General features: G+C 46.4%; 2 protein-coding genes across 8 annotated transcripts in view; both read left to right on the plus strand.

The window, feature by feature from the left end:
- The window catches only part of TVP23C (trans-golgi network vesicle protein 23 homolog C), a 71,401-nt gene that overhangs the window by 1,434 nt on the left and 51,144 nt on the right, over nucleotides 1-18,823 (plus strand). For 3 of the 5 annotated variants that reach the window (XR_012499354.1, XM_074342127.1, XM_074342126.1), the window contains exons 2-5: nucleotides 1,857-1,939; nucleotides 3,116-3,260; nucleotides 6,787-6,876; nucleotides 8,108-8,239. Coding sequence is in view for 4 of the 5 variants with exons in the window: in XM_074342127.1 (XP_074198228.1) it covers nucleotides 1,857-1,939; nucleotides 3,116-3,260; nucleotides 6,787-6,876; nucleotides 8,108-8,239 (450 nt within the window). In the remaining variant the exon portion in view is untranslated. Of the gene's footprint in view, nucleotides 1-1,856; nucleotides 1,940-3,115; nucleotides 3,261-6,786; nucleotides 6,877-8,107; nucleotides 8,240-12,500; nucleotides 12,705-14,070; nucleotides 15,194-18,823 lie in introns of those variants that run through there. The other 2 variants (XM_074342124.1, XM_074342125.1) reach the window with 2 other exon arrangements.
- CDRT4 (CMT1A duplicated region transcript 4) overlaps nucleotides 3,167-18,823 on the plus strand; it is a 71,112-nt gene continuing 55,455 nt past the window's right edge. Inside the window, exon 1 of one of the 3 annotated variants that reach the window (XM_045509531.2) lies at nucleotides 3,167-3,260. The gene's annotated coding sequence lies outside the window, so the exon portion shown is untranslated. Of the gene's footprint in view, nucleotides 3,261-6,789; nucleotides 6,877-8,147; nucleotides 8,240-18,823 lie in introns of those variants that run through there. The other 2 variants (XM_045509532.2, XM_074342129.1) reach the window with 2 other exon arrangements.

The raw sequence follows: 18,823 nt of genomic DNA on the forward strand, positions 1-18,823 counted from the left end.
TTTGTCTTTCCCTCTTTCCCCTCTTTGCTCTCAGAGTCTTAATGCAGTAGCCAGAATTTTCCTTCTAACATGAGTCAGAATGTGTCAGTCCTATGCTCAGGACACCCTGGTGGTCCCTCCTCTCCTCACTCAGTTATTCTGATGTTCTTAATAGCAGCACCTGGAACTTACACATCCACAGCCAGACTCCTGATTTTGCCCCACAGTTGTGCTCACCACCTTTCCATCTACTGGATGCAACTCCAGGAGTGCAGAGCTAGTTGTCTTTTTTCTTGTTTTTGGCTGTACCACTTAAACTAGTGCACATCGTGGGCACTCAGTATTTATTCAATAAATGAGATGAAGCCGGTCTTCCAAAGAGCAGGGTAAGAGAAAAGAGTGTTGCAGACAGAGTGCAGAAGGACCTGATAGGGCACAAGTGGGGCGTGTTTAAGGCATTGAAGAGAAGGCCAGCCTGCTAGGGGCTTAGCTGTTGTATAGGTTTCCTATTGTAACAAATTACCGTAAACCTAGTGGCTTAATACAAATTTATTATCTAAAAGTTCTGCTGGTCAGAAGCCCAAAATGAGTCTTAAGGGACTAAAATCAAGGTGTGGGCTGAGCTGGAAGCTCTCAGGGAGAATCTGTCCTTGAGTTTATCCAGCTCCTAGAGGCTGCCTGTCTTCCTTGGCTCACAGACACTCTCTCCTCTTCAAACCTGGCAGCGTAGCATCTTCAGTTTCTCTCTGACCTCAGCTTTCCTTGTCTCATCGCCTCTAACCCGACCCTCCTGTGTTCCGGACCACGGTGATTGCATCATTGGTGCCACCTGGATAATCCAGGCGACTCCCCAGCCCAATCTCCTTAATTTCGTCACTTCTACAAAATTCTTGCCAAGTAAATGTTCATATTCACAGGTTCTGGGGATTAGAACCTGGACTTCTTTGGCAGGGGTGAGGAGGCCCTGTTCAGCCTACCACAGTTAATAAAGGGGGAGTGGCCTGAGACAAGGAGTTAGAGCTGGGCAGGGGCCAGATGGTGATTTGTCCTCATATGAAGTCTGTTTTCAGTCAAAGTGCTGTGGGTTTTAAGTGGGAGAATGATAATGATCTAATGGGAAAATGTCACCCTGGTTACTGGATGGCAAGGCCTCAGCATGTTCTTCTGTGGCGTCATGTGGTGCATCTCAGTCTTGGCTGCACGTGAGCATCATCTGGGGAGCTGAGTCAGGGTCATGAAAAAGTTCTCAAACTGATGGTGTGATGGTTGCACAATTCTGTGACTATACCAAAAATCATTGAATTATACACTTTAAATAAGTGAGTTGAATGCACCTGCTCTTTGGGAAAGACTTGAATATCCAGACAAGCGGAAATACAGGGTAAAGTGACAGAACAAGCCTCTGAGGAGGTGGGAAAAGAAGGGATTCCAAGCACCAGTAGCTGGCTTAGCCTTGGATAAAAGGACACAGATGTGTGAGCAGGGGTCGGAAAAAGGATGCAGTTAGATGATTTTGCGAAAGAACCCAGAGCCTTTGAATTTATCCCGACAGCCTCAGCTTTCTCTGCCCTGGGAGAGCGCTGCTGAGAGTGGTGGGGTGAGTTTGCAGAGCATCAGCCGCTGATGGTGGTTCCTACACGAACTGGCAGCATCTTGCGAGGGATGGAGGCGGCAGGTGCCTGGATTGCTGTGGAGGGTTTGGCCAGGTGGTTGGGGTCGGGGTAAGGGAACCGCCTTGGGCCCTTTCCAGCCTTCCAGGTGGCCATGGCCATGTCTTAACCGTTGTCTTCCATTTTGACTAGCGTGCCGCCTTGCGTGTAGTAGGCCTGCAAGGACTGAACTTCATTTTGCTTCATGGCTGTTTACTTCCCTGTTAGGACAGTAACGATGACACTGAAGATGTTGCACTGTTTGATGCGGAAGAGGAGACGACTAACAGACCGAAAAAATCCAAAATCAGGTATGAGGCTTAGTTACAAGAGTTGTATTGTCTCGGGCTGTTCTGCCTGTTGACTGGTGCCAGCAGCGGGTTCCCTTCCAGGCAGAGTGGTTGTGACGTGCTGGCAAATGTTGTGTATTACAGTTTGATCTTTAAGATGACATTTCACTTTCTCTCTGGGAATAACTGGCATAGAGAATTTTACCCAGTACTGAGTTTTCAAGTTTGCAAATGCAGTTATTTGAACACCAGTGTTTTTGATTCTGGCTGTTGTTTACCAAGAACACACCATTTCTTTACGAGTTTCTGTAGATAACATTACATTCTGATTTGTTGTACATATTTCAGAATTGCATCTTTTGTATCAACTAATATGAAAACATCATGCCAAACATACTTCTCTTCCAAACTTTGTTCTCTCTAAAGAAATTCACTTAATGAAATCAAATTCTGCCAGAACCTTGGAAGCATTATGCTAGGTGAGAGATGCCAGTCACAAAAGACCATGTATTATGTGATTTCACTTGTATGAAATGTCCAGGATAGATAAATCTACAGAGACAAAAAGTACATTGGTGGTTGCCCAGGGCTGGAGGGGGGTGGGATTGGGGTACATGGGGAGTGACTGCCCATGGGTTAGGGTTTCTTTTTAGGGTCATGAAAAAGATCTAAAACTGATGGTGTGATGGTTGCATAATTCTGCGACTGTACCAAAATCACTGAATTATACACTTTAAATAGTTGAGTTGTATGGCACGTGGATTATATCTCTGTGAGGTTGTTAATAAAACAACCTGATGGTTACTTTGTCTTAGTGCCTGAAGTGATTTCTGAGGGCCTGGAAATTCTTCGGGCATGATTTTTAGACAGGTAAAAATAAGTCTATCCTAAGAGTATAATTTCCTTATTTCTCCAAGCTTGGTAAAGATTCTTGTTATGCATTTTGGGAAAATTTACAATCAATGAGGTGTTAAAGTCGTGTTTACATAGTGTGTTTTCTGTGACAACAGAAACACAGGGTCTAGTCAAATAATGGGATTTAATGAGAAAAGAGACAGGCGGTTTGCTTCTTCCTCAAGTCATCTTTTATTTTGACAAGACTGTACGGTTCTGTTACAGCTGAAACGTTGTCATCTACATCTGCAGTAACTGTCGTAAAATGTAATTGCATTTCTTTCGTTATGTTTTGATTTTCAGACACCCAGTGGCATCATTTTTCCATTTATTCTTTCGAGTCAGTGCAATTATAGTCTATCTTCTCTGTGAATTGTTCAGCAGCAGCTTTATTGCCTGTATGGTGACAATTATCTTGTTGTTGTCATGTGACTTTTGGGCAGTCAAGGTAGGTTTGATTGTTTTTATTTTTAAAATCCTATTTAATATGATGAGATTGAATGACATAAACAATAAAACAATGACACTGAGCATTTAGTATTGATGTTAATTTATCTTTTTGTTACTTCAGGCCTCATCTGTGTCAAAATGCTGGTTAGATCAGATCATATAGAGGTTATTGCACTACTGACTTGTGTGCTTTATGTTAGCCTACATCAGCTCTGAAGTTAAACATATAAATAAAATGTGACTGGCAGCTGCAGACCCTGCGTACTGCTTCTAGCCCACATCACTGGTTTTGCTTCAGGGTCACCATCAGCTGTGCTGGGTCTGGTTTCTGGATGGGACCTCAGGAGAGTTTGTCCACAGATCCTCAAGTGTCCACTGCTGCAGAGGCTCCTGTGTGAGCTCTAGGGCGGTGTTCCTCACCCAGGGCCATGTTGCCCCCCAGGCGGCGCTTGTCAATGCCTGAAGACATTGGTCACAGCTGGGGTGGGGAGCATGCTGCAGGCCTCAGACCGGCTCAGGCCAGGGATGCCGCCGAACGCCTTCAGGTGCGCGGATGCGACAGCCGCCTGCATCCGTTATCTGGCCCACAGTGCTGGTAGCGCCGTGGTTGAGAAACCCTGCTGTAGGGCTGGAAAGGCGTGTAAGAAGTGGTTTCAGACTCAAAGGCAGTGGTGGGTAGAGGGAGGGATGGATGAATGGATAGGTGTGTAGGTGGAGGGGCATGTGATACAGTGATTATGGTGAAACACTAAGTGCAGACCCTAGGTGGTAGGTATACGGGTATTCACTTGTAAAACTTGACTTTTCTGTGTGTTTGGAAATTTTCATAGTAAAAAGTGGCGGGGGGGAATCAAAGGCAAAAAAAAAAAAAAGACAACAGCTGGTTTTGGAATATCAGAGACATGATTATTGATTCAAAAACCCGGTAAAATGTTACCAGTCTATTCACGGCCACCAAGCCAGCCGTTTTTAGATCTGTTGATTCTGACAGATATCAGAAGTGGTTGGCTTGAGGGTCAGTTTCCATGAGCCACCAAATGCTGAGAATAAAGATTACGAAGGCCTGTTTCTTGTAGGCTTTTCTTTCATACAGTCTTCTTTGGCCTGTATCCTTTGAATTTCTTACATTGCTTTATGCTGTAAAGTATTTGCTGTAGCCTGGTCACAATTTTGAGAAATGTTTCTTTTTGTTGTTCCTTCCTGTAATTTGTGCTTAGCCAAATAGAACATGGCCTTCAGTCGATTCTTCCTGCTAATTTCTAAACTGTTGTAATTAAATCCTTGTAGGTTTAGGGTTTTAAAAAATGTGGCCAGAAAGCATATTTTCTGATAACCCTTTAAGAAAAGAAAACACGAAGAGCTTAAAAAAGTCACCCTTTTATCTGTGGCACAATTACTTGTAGAAGTGCAAACAGTTGAGATGAAATTAAGAGGTCAAGAATGGGGACGTTATTAAATGGACTTGGGAAGGGGGTATGTGGGCTTCTGAATCTAGTTAAAACACAGATGTGTCATAAGTAAATCTCAGTGCAGTTGTCAAAAGAAGAGAGATAATTATTTAAAAAATAAAAGAGAGAAATTAAAAGATATAAAATTATTTAAAAAAAAAAGAACTTAAATGTTATGACCTATATGGGGCTTTTGTTCTCTACTCTGGCAAATAGAGTAAAAAAGGTTAAGTAAAGGTTTAAAAATTTTATTGGTAACTATTAGTAAAATTTAAAACAAGGCTGTGTGTCTTCCATAACACTGGAGAAGGTAGGAGCAACTGAAACATAGCTCATACAGCAAGACACGGGAAAACGGCAAGCGTCAAGGAAGCTGAAATGTCATGGGCCGCGTGCAGGATGAGAGGAGCAGTGGCACGTTAGCTATAACAATAAATGTAATTTGATTAAACTCTTTTTTTAAAGATAAGAATTCTAACATTGAGTCAGAAGTCAAAAGTCCAGCCAAAAAGATCTAACTAAAATTGTGACATTTAAAAAGTCAAACACTTGGAGAAGATGGAGGAACACTGTTGTGGTGGAAGTCTAACAGACCGCTGTCCTCGGCACATCGAAGTGACAAAAAATGGTTAAGTTCTGAAGAATCCGAGTGAAATAGCCAAGTCACTTTCACGGCAGTATTTGGAACCTTGTGTGTAGAGTTGTGATACTTTCTTGTTCCGCTCCTGTGGGGCACTTATAAAAGCTGATTAAATACCACTGTGAAGAAAGTCCAAATAAACTGTCTGAAGCAGCTGCGTGTTCTAACCCAGCGCAGCAGAACTGGAAACCAATGAAAAGTGGTTGTCACAACTGCCTGCTAAGTATCTTGTCTCAAAGAGGAAACAAAAACTGTGAATATAGATTATTTACAGCTTAATGATAATGATCATCTGCTTTCAAACTTTTGAAGTGTGTCTAAAGCTGAATTCGGAGGAAAAGCAATAGACCAAAGGCTTTTATTAGAGGTACAGAAATTTTAAAAACAAAAGTAGTAAGCTTGAGAGAAATTAGGAAAATAAGCAATAGTAAAAGCAGAAAGTAAAGAATTGGAAAATGGGAGAATGGAGGAGTTTGAAAATAAAGAGCTGTCATTTGAAAATACCTCTGAGATAGGCCCTGACTGCTCTCAGTCTGGGCCAGCTCTCCTCTTTTACTTAGCCTTTAAATGTTAACAGTTCCACAAAGTCAGGTTTGGTCTTTAAGTTTCCTCCTTTTCTTCTCCTGTATTCCTTTCATTACATTAGGAAAGCTCTCGAAGTAATTTGTTTCGTCAGTGAGAGAGAGCTTGGTGCATTTCCAGTGCTGAATGAAGGCCAGTGCCTGTAACCACGCACCATAGACTGGGTGGCTCACACACAGTAGGAATTTATTTTCCGAGTGCTGGAGGCTGGAAATCCAGGATCAGCGTGCCCGCGTGGTCGGCTTCTGGTGAGGGACCTCCTCCGGTTCCAGACTGCTGACCTCCGCTTCTTTCCTCACCCCGCTGAGAGCAGAGGGGCAGAAAGTCTGGTGAGGGCACTAGTCCCATCAGCAGAGGTTCCACCCTCATGAGCTCATCTGGTCCCGTCACCTCTCGGAGCGCCACCTCCTGACACCATCACCTGGTGGGGGGTGGGGCAGAGTTTCGACATGTGAATCTGGGGGACACAAACACTGAGTTCGTATCAACTGTTTTTAGAGATACATAGTTATAAAATACATGTCGCTATGGTCAGGACATAGAGGAAAAAGTAGGTCCCAGAAGAACAAGGGGTTTGGGAACACATTAGGGAACCGGAGAAAGGACGACGAGTTCATGAGGGAACAAGAGGGCGATGTTCATGGATCTGCTTACCCATCACCTCCACCCCTGCTGGGTCTGCTGTTGCATTTGATTTAATCTTTTGTCCGGGCCTGTTGTGTAGTGGTCCTTAACTGAGTATTATGGAGGTAAAGATGATGATTTCTTTGTGAAATGTAACACTAAGATGGGATATCATGGTAGCTCTTTAAATAACGTTTTTAAATGTGTGTGTATATGTTAATCTTTACCAGAATGTCACAGGTAGACTAATGGTTGGCCTGCGCTGGTGGAATCACATTGATGAAGATGGAAAAAGCCATTGGGTGTTTGAGTCCAGGAAGGTAAACTGCCTCTGTTTTTCTCTTTGAGTGTCATTTAATAAATTATGTGTAAATATTATCGAATATTTAAGGGTGAGTTACTGAAATACTTCAGATGTAATCTACACACAAAGAGCTGTGCCAAGTCACTGGGCAGGGCAGCACTTACCAGAGGGCCTTCTGAAACTTTCTGTCTCGTTCAGACTGGAAACAAGCCGTGTGCAGGAAAGAACCCTCTGAGAGGCTTTTGGCTCAGAGTTTGTGTTAAGCTGCCCCCAGGGAGAAAGGGGGCATGAGAAGGTCCCAGCAAGCCATGTGGGAAGACCAGGTGGGAGGCCACGGGACCTCAAAGACAAGAGAAAGGAGCTCTTTCCACGAGCCGCCTCAGCCTGGTGTTGCCTTCCCTGGTGTAACTGCTTTCGGGAGCTCGTCTGCCCTTGCCCCCGTGGTCCTCCGTTTGTGGGCAGGAGAAAGAGAAGGTTTGCAACTGGAGAGAAGATCTGAGCTGAGCAGAGCAGTCTGTTCTTCGGGTGGTTCCCTCAGAAGTCCTAGGGGACCTCAGTCTGTTTCGAGCTAGCCTGCTTATCGGCAGTGGAGATCAGTTGGGAGGCAGAGGACAAAATTCTTGGAGACGGCACCAGCTAAATTGCTTGCCTTCTGCTTGGAAGGGCCTTGACAAGGACTTCTCCGAAAGCAGCGTTGTGCTCAGTGAGTCAGTAGTCCTGATAAAAATCTACCTTGGAAACAATTCAGCGCCCTTTCAAATTCCTGGGTATTGCTGAGACATTGTGGTCATGTCCAGAATCCCTCGATTCCATTTCCTCTTCTGGACCCTGACTTGACCTTTTAGTCTCCAGGATGACTGTAGCCTTGATTTCCTGGATCCTCACTGAAGAAGGTATCCTTCAGAGCTTCCTTATGAATAAACAGTAGAAGTGCGAGGAGGAATGACTAGAAGCCTGTCAGAGCCGACCCTGATTGTCTTGGGTGATGAGAAACTGTCCATTTTGCCCTGAAAACGGAACATTCTTGATTTAAAGCGAAGTATACTAAGACCAGTTGCGAAGGTTACAGTCGTGGTAGGTCTGCTGTTTTGTTTGAGGTGGGTTGGGGGCAGGGGTTCTGACTTAGGACTTGGGTTGTCTGTTACTTTGTTTGAATCTGAGGGTAAGGTGTTTTTCATTAAAAATGTTAAACTCTTTGCTGATGAATATCACAAGACATTGGTTATTAAATTCATGTTCTTTTGTAGGCCTCCTCTCAAGAGAGTAAAACTGTTTCAGAGGCTGAGTCAAGAATCTTCTGGTTGGGACTCATTGCCTGTCCAGTGCTGTGGGTGGTATTTGCCTTCAGTGCCCTCTTCTCCTTCAGAGTGAAGTGGCTGGTGAGTGTCAGCGTGGAGTGGTCGGTAATCCTTGCAGGTGGCTGATGGGTGGTTGGTAGTCAGCACCTGCCCATCTGTGTTGACATCAGGGACCCATCTTGAATAGGCAGCTTCATTGTGTATCTCCCAAGTTCGATTTCCCATCTCTGCTTTTCTCCAAGTGCCAGGAGCAGCGTTCTGTGCAAGACTCCATTTCACCAGCTCTCCTGGTGCCTAGCGGAGTTTTGATTTAGCCCGCCTTGTTCAGTGATTCCTACATTCATCACCTGATCTTGTCGGATGGGGATGTTGAGTGTCCTCCAGACGTTTGGCTTAGCTTGGAACTAACAGTGGTCTTTTCTGAGGATAGCGGTTGGTAACCTGTTCGGTTGTCTGTTACAGCAGTTGTTTTATGAGCGTTCGCAACCTCTCTGGTTCAGGAGCCTGCAAAGGGCTTGCTGGAAGGTTCTGACTTGGGATCTCTCGCAGTTGTGGTCAGACAGCGATGGCGTGACGGGGCTGGTGAGGCATCTTGTCTTTGAGGTCCCGTGGCCTCCCACCTGGTCTTCCCACATGGCTTGCTGGGACCTTCTCATGGCCCGGTGGCCTCACGGCAGTGAGACTGCTTACTTGGAAGGTCCCAGCTCCCGCTGGGAGTGTTTCAGCTCAGAAGCTGCATTACCTTTTGCACCTGCGCTAGTTTGCTAGGACTGCCACAGCTGAATGTCACAGGCTGGTGGCTTCAGCAGCAGAAGCTAATTTCCCCCCAACTCTGGAGGCCTCTCTCTGCGGCTTGTAGATGGCTTCACGTGGTCCTCCCGCTACCTGTCTGTCCTGACCTCCTCTGCCTGTAAGGACACCGGTCACATTGGATTAGGGTCCACCCCAGCCATCTCATTTTACCTTAATTACCTCTTTAAAGACCCTGACTCCAAATACAGTCACATTCTGGGGTACTGGGGGATATATAGAGAGATACACGTATAAATAAATAAATTTTGGGAGGACAGAGTCAGCCTGTAACAGACATCTAGCCTCAGAAGTCACATCACTTTTCGATTTTGCACATTCGAGGGAATGGAAAATAGGCTCCCCAGCCTGAGTGGGCAGGAAGGTTCCAGAAGAGCATGTGGAGCAGGAGATACAGCTGCTGCCATCTTTGGAAAGTATAATCTGTCACTTGACCTAACTGTGTGTGTCTTGTTCTTTTAATAGCTGAGTTTATCTGACTTAATGCTTATAGATACCAGGTGTATTTTGGCCTTAATTGTGTGTTTTCCCCGTTTGTAATATTGTCTGTTTTGCTGTATAGCTTCTCTCTTTGTTTGTGAATGCGCCTACGTACATACTTTCCCTTTTGAGATTGGAAGGTTTATTGTCTATTTTTAGTTTTTCTAGCAGTTACCTTTCTCACGTGCGCTCGGTCACGAGTGGGGCATGTGTTTAGTGTCTGTTGATCTGCTGCAAAGGATGTAGAGTTCACACCCCTGTGCCTCCCCCACCTTGTCCTCCCTGCTGCCAGCCCTGGGTTCTTGGTGGTGGTGGCCTTATTTTAGTTATTTTAAGTAACACGTTTAATCTTGTGTATTGACTCAGAGACTCTGTTTAAAAGGGGAAACGTTTCCTTTTGAAATGGTATTTGCTGCTGGTTGCTCAGTCTTCGGTCTGTTTTTAAACGTAGTAGCTCAGTGGTCTTGTTGCAGCTTCTCCTTTTACCTCTTGGTTGGCTGGATTTCATCAGTGGTGATTTTTTTTTCCAAAAAACCTGTGGGTGTTATTTCTTTTGGTTCTGTCATGTTCAAGAATCTGAGCCGTTGACTTTATTCTTGAATTCACTTTTTTCTTTCTTTCTGAATAAGTTTTTTATATTTGGGTAAGTTCTTTATTCTTTCTTTTTTCTTGAAAAAATTCTTTATTCTTGAATAAAGAATTATTCTTGGCTCAGTTAATATTCTTGGGCCACAGCTGCTTCCTCTCAGCATTCAGAAGACGTTGCTTCATCATTTTCTTATATTGAATATTGCAGAGAAATCTGAGGCCAGGCTTATGAACCCCCATGTAACTGAGTGAGGCATTTTTCTCCTTTGACAAAGAATTTCTGATGTCATTCTAGAAATTTTAAAATAGCATATGTAACCAGGTTGTCCTCATGTTTATCTTTCCATAGTGCTTTTTCCGGAGACTGTGTCCCACTAATAGCAGGCACAGATTCTGCTTTAAATTGGGAAAATTATCTTCTGTTAAGTCTTTACATTTATTTGCGTTCTATTTTTTTTGTCGTCTTTAATTCTGAGGTACCAGTTACCTCTGTGTTGGGTCCTTTTTATCTGTTCTCACCCACTATCTTAATTGCTTTTATCTCTCATCTCTTTCTGTTCTGTTTATTCCCTCAGCAAATCTTTTTAGGAGTCTGCCCCGTGCCAGAGCTGTCCTGGCCGCTGGGGACAGGACTAGGGGCTCGAGAAACAAGGTAACAGCTCTGAGAGCCCCGAGTCCTGGGGGAGCAGGGTGTGGGCAGGCAGACAGGGAGGGAGCGGCTGGGAGGAAGGTGACACGGTGACAGAGTGGAGTGGGCAGCAGGGTGAGGTGCTGCTTTAGGCTGGGGGTCAGCAGGGGCTTTTCTGCACTTCCTTAGCTCTGCCAGCACCATTTTCTGCTCCTGGTGCCTTGTCTCACCTTCACTGTCTCTGAATTCCTACCTTTAGTTCTCCCGCAGGGAGAAGTCTTCCCGGGGTGCTCTGACTTAGGAGGACTGGGTTTCTTCCAGAGCAGCCTTCGCCTGCCTTTGGCGGGCTGTGTCCCTTTCTGCTTTGGTTGTGGGTTTGTGTAGCTGCCTTTCCCTCGTCTCTCCGTCTCGCGTGGGCTCGCAGGGGCAGCTCCGCCCAGGCCGTCTGTGTGCCGCTTTCCCGGGGGTGAACTCCCCTCGACGGCCTTCCCTGTCGTCTGAGACCCCTGGGCTCGGCGTGCGCGGCAGGTGGGTGGCCTGGGGGTGCAGGTGTGGGGAGGGGGTGTGGCCGCCTTGGCCGGCCCGGCGTGGGGTTTGCCTTCTCACGCGCGGACTGGAGGTCTTGTGTCCCGGTCACTCTGTTCTGGTTGTCACGCCTCCTGCTTCAGACCATCCAGGAGGCCCTGGAGCCTTCGCCTCCGCCTGGGGGTCAGCCCAGGCTTTCTCTTGCGCTGTTTCCACTTCTGTTTCCACTTCCTAAAGTGGAGCAGGGAAGGGCGTGTGAAAGGTGGGCTTAACGCTCCGGGCTGGGAAGGGGGTGCCCCCAGCTTCCCTGCCTCTGTTCTCTGAGGAGGCGGGCTTGACGGCTGTCGGTCCTCCTGCCTGTCGGAGCAGCTGTTTTCTCTAGAACAGGGCTGGGCAGACTGGCCTCAGGCCAGGTCTGGCCCAGCACCCGAGTTTTTGTGAATCTGTACTGGAACCCAGCCTTGCCTGTTTGTTTACGCACTGCCTGTGGCCGCTTTGGGACCAGAAGGACACAGTGGAGTATTTACAACAGAGACCACATGGCCTGCAAAGCCTAAAATGTTTACCATCTGGCCCTTTCCAGAAAGACTTTGTCAACCCTTGTTCCAGAATATTTAACCATGGCGTCTCCTCGTGTTGTTCTCACTAGCCTTTCTTCCATAGTATTTAAATAGTAGCCTTGAGTTTCTTATTCTCAATCCTTAATGGTCTTCGTGGGGCCACCTATAGGATCACGGCCACGGGGAGGAAACAACTCTGCCCAAGTGCATCTCCCCCCGTGCTCCCTCCCCCTCCTTCCCCTCCCTCCATCCCCCTCCACCCCCTCCACTCCCCTCTGTCCCCCTCCCTCCCGAGTCACGGAAGGCAAGCACCTGTTGGTTGCTGCCTTGAGGCACTGGTTGGCTTTCTCAGAAGCCAGTCATCACACACACATTAGCAGAGCGCAGAATTCACTTTTGCCTGCTCTCAGTGTGTTGAACTTGGTCTGTCTTGACCATTCTTTTGGAGTTTTTTTTTCCCCATTCTTTCGGATTTCTTAAGGGAATAATTAACATTTGAGCCCCTTCTGAGTCTCATTTACTTTTTTTATATCTTTACTCACAGATCCACGGACAATATTAGAACGAGAATGGCCCCCCCCCACTGCACCCCTGGGGCTGCCGGGGGCTGGCACGTAGCATCCGTGTTAGTGGACACTTGTTGGGTGGTGCCGAGCACGTATTGGGTGGGTCTGTTCTGGGAGGGAGGGGGTCTCAACAGCCACAAACCCCACTTCACAAGGCTGCCTTCCCCTTCTCTTTCCCACCTCAGCCTGCCGTCTCCCTTGTGGCGGAGGGGACAGTCAGTCAGTGTTGGGCCGTAACCGCTGGTTGTTCCCTTCTCCAGGCGGTGGTCGTCATGGGTGTGGTGCTGCAAGGTGCCAACCTGTACGGCTACATCAGATGCAAAGTGGGCAGTAGAAAGAATTTAACCAGCATGGCTACATCGTACCTTGGAAAGCAGTTTTTAAGACAAGTAAGTGTTTTCTGGACATGAGGGTAATTTTGCTGTGGTCAGTGACTAATGCAGTGATGATTTCTAACTCTTATATAGAGTTTAATTTTTGTGAATTACTTAAAAGAAAGTTTTTAAAGGGTTGTATTTATTTAAGTATGAGATGATGATACAGTTATTTTAATTTCTCTTTGGTGGCTTTTAGGATATTCCAGAAATGTATTGTCAGTGTCCTGAAATTATTTTAAAACCAGAGAGATAAATGTTCATTTTGATAACTTATCTTTTTAAAATTATGTTAAATTCAGTTGCTTTCCATTACTTCTGGTGGCTCTAAATGAACAGGTTTGAAGAATGGATATTGTATAGTTTCCGGGTTTATAGTAAGAACGAGTTAGAAACATAATAAGACTGTATCACTAAAGGTTGTTTTGAAGTACTCAGTTTTTTTTTTTTTTTAAGAACATACAGGTTTTACTATAGTTTCTCAATATGAAGATTAAGTCAGAGTTTTCGGTGGGATAAGTAGTGCTCACAGGTAGTTGCTGGTGTGAGTGGCACCTCATGTTTGTGTCCGTGTAGCAGGCTGGGCAGGTGAAGTTCCAGGGGACAGTGACGGGCTCTCTGCCTTGGACACGCATCAGAGTCACCTGGAGGCTCAGCCACAGGCTGCAGGACCCCCCCCCCCCCCCGAGTTCCTTATTTAGTTAATCTGGAGCCGGGTCCCGTAATTTGGTGTTTCACAGGTTCCCAGGTGACGCTGGTGCTGCTGCTCCAAGGATTGTATTTGTAATTAAAGCCCTGAGAAGTGAGGGAACTTCTCAGGCAAATACAGCTGCCAAGTGACAAGGCTCAGGCTCAGGCCAAGGCCAGCTCTCCTCTGTTGAAATTCATTGTCTTCTCCGCTCTGCTGCACGGTTTCTCTTGTATAAGAAAGTAGGGAAGATGAGTGTTCTTGTGGGGACATGACTCTCCCCCCAGGGGTGTTTGCAGAGTCCCAGCATTCTGTTGCTGGGGACTGGCCACCTTATGGTAGATGTCAAGTGTGTGCTTAATAGGTTTTCCCTTAGGATTTCCAGTGTCTCTGAAGCAGGCAGGGACATTGCATACAGGTGAAACTGAACCTGGAGTCTGACATAACCTGGCCAGGGTCAGTAGCCTTACCGTGGCCCCTGGCGATGCTCTGCTCAAGTGAGACTGACTTGCTGGACGTCTGGGTGGGCCCATGGCTTTACTTCTCCAGCATGACCATAGATTTTAACATCAAGATGCCAGGTCGTGTAGCAGCTGGCTCTGTGTGCAAACACGGAATGTTTTCCTGGTGCTTTGGATCTGGTGTGTTAAATAGAATAGCTTTCAGTATTAAGGAGGTGTTTGTCTTTTGCAGACCACTGGAGACGGTCAGCCCTCCTGAAGAGAGTGACAGCCTGTGTGTTCTAAATTTACACTGGAGACAACCGACGAGGGTCTTGACTCTGAACCTTTAGACTCAGTATCTCTTGCAAAGAGAAGTGTTGGGTTTGTTTTTCCATTTTAAAATTTACTTAAAAAGGAAAAGTAGTTTTCATATTAATTAAGTTTTTATTTTCTTTCTAGCATTTGGGGCTTAAAGGCATGGTGTGGGTAGAAACATCGTCAAAATTTGGTTCAGGGTGCACAGTGTGTGCACGCCAACGTATGCAGATGGGATGGAGACCTTTGCATTTTGACCCACAGAACATAGAAGGATGTTGTGAGTCTATCTCACAACTCTTAATGTGTTTACATAGTATTTCTGTAGATTATTTTCAGAAGAAAGTTTTGCTTCCACGGTAAGAGTGAGCATTTTGGCTTATGTGTTAAGTTAGAAATAATTGTTAATTTTACACTTAATATCTACTTCATGATGGAACTTCTTCTCCTAGGCGTTCACAGACACCTAAAAACCAAACGTGGGCTAGATTTTGTTTATTTATAACAAGTCATATACTTAAGGCCCAGTTAATATAAATAGAGTTTTCGTAGCTTATGTTTAAGGGGTACCTCGGGGTTGCTGCTGTTCTATTTATTTTGGGGGGGGGGGGACAGCCAGACTGTGCTCTGGAGCTTCCCAGGAGCTCTTCCCTGGTCCTTGGCCTGATGAAATCCGTCTTTCACCACTAAAAGTGTGTTATTCTTATGTCATAGTGAGAAAAAGCATTTAAATAACTGGCATTATAAATGCCTAGAAGACATTTTATTTTATGGATCTATTTTTTTCTTGCTAAAATGGGGATATTGTAAATCATGCATTTGTATTAATGGTATTTCTTAAAACAAAGCAATATATGTAACAATCTGTAAGTTATAGGCATCTGTAAATTCTGTTGTAGGTACTGTAAACTTTTGATCAACAGATTATTTTGTGACTGTATTTATACATTGTTAAAAAATTTTGAAGATGTTTTGTTTAATTGAATAACTGTCTAGTGGAGTGATAGCTTTGAAGGTGCATAACTTTATATTTGTATAAAGCTACTGTTTATAAAGCACTCTGACACCCATCCTCTCTTTTGATCCTCACGACCAACCTGTTGCGTGCGATGCCCTTTTATAGGTGATGAAACGGGACTTCAGGTTATTGAGCGACCTGCCCAAGGAAACACAGATCACAGGAGGACCCATCAGGGTGCATGACTGATTCTGGAGGAAATACTGTCTCTAAATGTCCTTTCCTTTCTTAAGAATCGTGAATTTGCTAAGTCATTGATTTGTTAAGTGCTTGACTCCCATTTTATTTATACTCATCTGGTGGGGAAGGTTGGTGCTGCATAAGCACATGTTTGCACTTCACCTGGAAGGGCTGACGTCAGTCTTCAGGGCTGAGAGTCCAGTGGGAGACACACTGGTCCCGTTCTTGAGTTGACTGTTGTTACATGAGGCTGCAGTCCTAAACCAAACATGTATTGAATTCTGCAGTATGCGTGTGGCAGGGCCTACTGTCTGTCCCCCGATACTTGTTTTTCCTTCTACTCATTTCCCACTTCCTGGCCAGGACATGGCAGCAGAGACGGTTTTCCCAGATTTCTTTGCTGCACCTTGGATACACTTCCGGGAAGTAGTCTTGGAAGGACGGCCTGCCCGTCCTCTCCCCTTCCCACCCCTGTGGGCGGACGCGTAGGCAGAATGGATGGCACTTGAACACATCTTGGACGATGGGGCGGAAGCCTTAGTTTGTGAACAGCAGAGAGAGAGGGTAGAGGTTGATTCCCTCTGGTGGGGAGAGCTGTCCTGAACCACCCGTCTGAAGTGAGACACAAAGTTGTGTCTTGTTTAAGTGCTATTGTTCTGGTTTTTCCATCGCTACAGCCCAACTGAATTCTTAGCACTGCAGTATGTCTTTCGCATCCCTCATGGTTCTGTCCATCAGTTTAGTACTTGAGATGTCATAGTTCGCAGGTAGGTATTTGGTCTTTTCTCTGGGTGGTAATTGAGCTAACATTACAGGTGCTAACAGGTCCAGCTGTTCCAGGCGCTGTTGCTGCTTAAAAACTACCCCCAGAACGTAGCAGTGTCACCGCCGTGTTAATCGTGCTTCCGTGAGCCGTGGGTCGGGAGTCTGGGTGCAGCCCAGCGGGGACAGCTGTTCTGCGCTGCACAGTGTGGGGATCCGCGGAGAGGTCTGAAGGCTGGGTCTGCACGCTGGCTGGGAGGCAGGAAACATCTGGGGTGCCTTCACGGGTCTGGAGGTTGGTGCTGGCTGTCAGCTGGACCTCAGCCAGCTTGCTGGTTGGAAGCCCTGCATTTGTGACCATCTGGGTCGTCTCTCCTTAGAGGCTCCCCTGGGCTTTCTCACAACTTGGCAGCTGGGGTCCAAAACAGGCTTCCCTGGAGAGCCAGAGAAGTGCGTGGTGTTTTTGTGACCAGCCTTGAGATTCACGTAAGGTCACTTCTGCCATACTGGGTTGGTTGAAGCAGTCACTGAGGTCCCTCTGAGTTCAAGGGGAGGGGATACAGAGCCCACAGCTTGATGGGAGGGTCCAGATTACACTGTGACGAGAGCAGTGGGAAGGGAGGCGCTGCTGCAGCCCTCTTGGGAAAGTAAAACCCGCCACACCCACGTCGGTTGTTTGATCAAGACTGAATACCTGCTTGGAAGGGGCTGGGGGAGCAGGTGGTGTTGTCCCTTTATCTTCCATCTGGGCCAGCCTTGAGGACGGGTGGATTGTCTGCAGTTAAAGTTACAGCAGCATGGTGTCTGCAGCCGCAGGGCTCCTGATCTTTGACCCGCAGCTGTGGGGTACATGGGTGGGGGCGCTGTGTAGAGGGGGTGGCATGAAGGTACTGCGATGCTCTAACTGTAAAACTCTTCAGGGCTCATCCAGAGCTCTTTTATGTACATGCGACCTCATTTGATTGTCCCCCACGACCTCATCTGGGAGGAAAGGCTGTGAACAACCCCATGGTACAGATGCGGAGCTAAGACTGGGATAGTCGTTGACGGGAGGGCGCGTGTAGCAGTGGCGGTGATGCGTGCCCGGTACCCTGCTTGTTCTACGCGGCCCACCAGCTCCCACGTGATCCCGTGCGGCCAGTGTGATGTGACGGAGGTGACCTGTGTCACTTCTGGGCGAGGAAACTGACGTGAGGTTCTCTGATCTTCTCCCCTTCTGTGGCGGCCAGCGGCGCTCGAGACGATGCCTCGGCCGGCGGGGCCGCTGGGTGGCTTGTAGCGCAGAATCCCCCACCTGCTCCTGTGGGACACTCCGCGTAAGTGAGAAATAAAATTTTGGTGTGTGAAGCCACTTGATTCCTAGTTAATTTGTTTCCGTAGCATAACAACATAATAGCCTATGCTGACGAATATGGGTGCACAACCGACAAGTAATACTCAGAAGAAGTTTTACATCGTAATTTGGTAATTTCTCCACTGCTCTGTGCTATTTCCTTTTACAGGGAAGGAAACTGGATTCTTGTCCCTTAGTGCAGGGTCTCTGGTTCTGATCAGACCAGACGGGTGAAGCTGGCCAGGTGAAAACTGGAGAGTCCACCTCCATCTAAGGGGACCAGAAGGTTCTCATTTCCAGCTGTTTGTTGCCACTCAGGAATGTATTTCAAAAGGAGTGGAAAATCTGGATGTTTATATGAAACCTGGTATTTTAATGCTTGTAAATTTTAAAAGGAGAAAAGAAAACATGTGAAGCCAAACCGGGCGTGCTTGCAGGTCAGGTTCAGCCGCGCTAACTCCCGCGTAGTGCGGCGATGCCCACACCAGGGGAGCTCTCCTGTCTCGTGTGAGAGCTGAGTGTCTGTAGTGAGCAAACCAGGGCTGCCCTAGAGGAAGCGGGCTTGGAGGTCCTGGAGTCGCCCACTCAGCCCTGACTACCAGTTTCCAAGGAGCTCCCTGAGCCCCCGTCTGCAAACCACGGCTAGGAAGGTGAAACCAAAGTCTGCTGCCTGCCAGGAACACGTTCTCAAATTGTGTGTCAAGTACATTTTTTAAATTGAAAATAAAGTTGAAAAAGTAATTCTTGTGAAAAGCAGGAAGCAATTCCTTAAAAGATTTAGATTGTTTTTCTAAAAAGGAGCAAGCATTTGATTTCTTGAAGAAGTTAAATTTAGTGCCAAGAAAAAGCGTAATCCCGTCTATAACTTTTCTCCACTATGATGACCATGATAGTAATCAAAGCACTGAAGGTCAGAAAACCAAGTAGTGCCGAAAGGCCACAAAGAAATCACGTCTGACCTCGCTCTGCTCTGCTCCCCAGAAGTGGACCTCCTCGACTGCTGTGGTTTTTGTATTTGGAGGTATTTGCCCTCATCCTAGGTGGCATGCTTACTGTGCTCACAGTGCTTCTTGACTCAGCCACTTCTGACACGTCAGCTGTTGGCTTCTTGCTATGAAAAGTGAAGGTTTAACTCAAACCCCTCCCCCTCATATAATCTGAACACTGTTTGGTCCCGTTGGTGCTAACATTAAAGCTTTAACATAAACCTCCCTTTCTTACGCCTTCAGGTATCTGATGTTGAACTGTTAATTTTCTCTGTTAGCCATTGGTTTACCTGCAAGTAACAGAAAACCCCACAAATAACGGCTGAAGCAAAGGGAGTGAGTGTGTTTCTGCAAAGGAGGTGGGAAAGTGGGCCCTCGCTGACGTTGGTCAGTTACTGGCTTCCGAGAG

Source organism: Camelus bactrianus, chromosome 16 (genome assembly GCF_048773025.1).
Source record: "Camelus bactrianus isolate YW-2024 breed Bactrian camel chromosome 16, ASM4877302v1, whole genome shotgun sequence".
NCBI classification, from domain to species: domain Eukaryota; kingdom Metazoa; phylum Chordata; class Mammalia; order Artiodactyla; family Camelidae; genus Camelus; species Camelus bactrianus.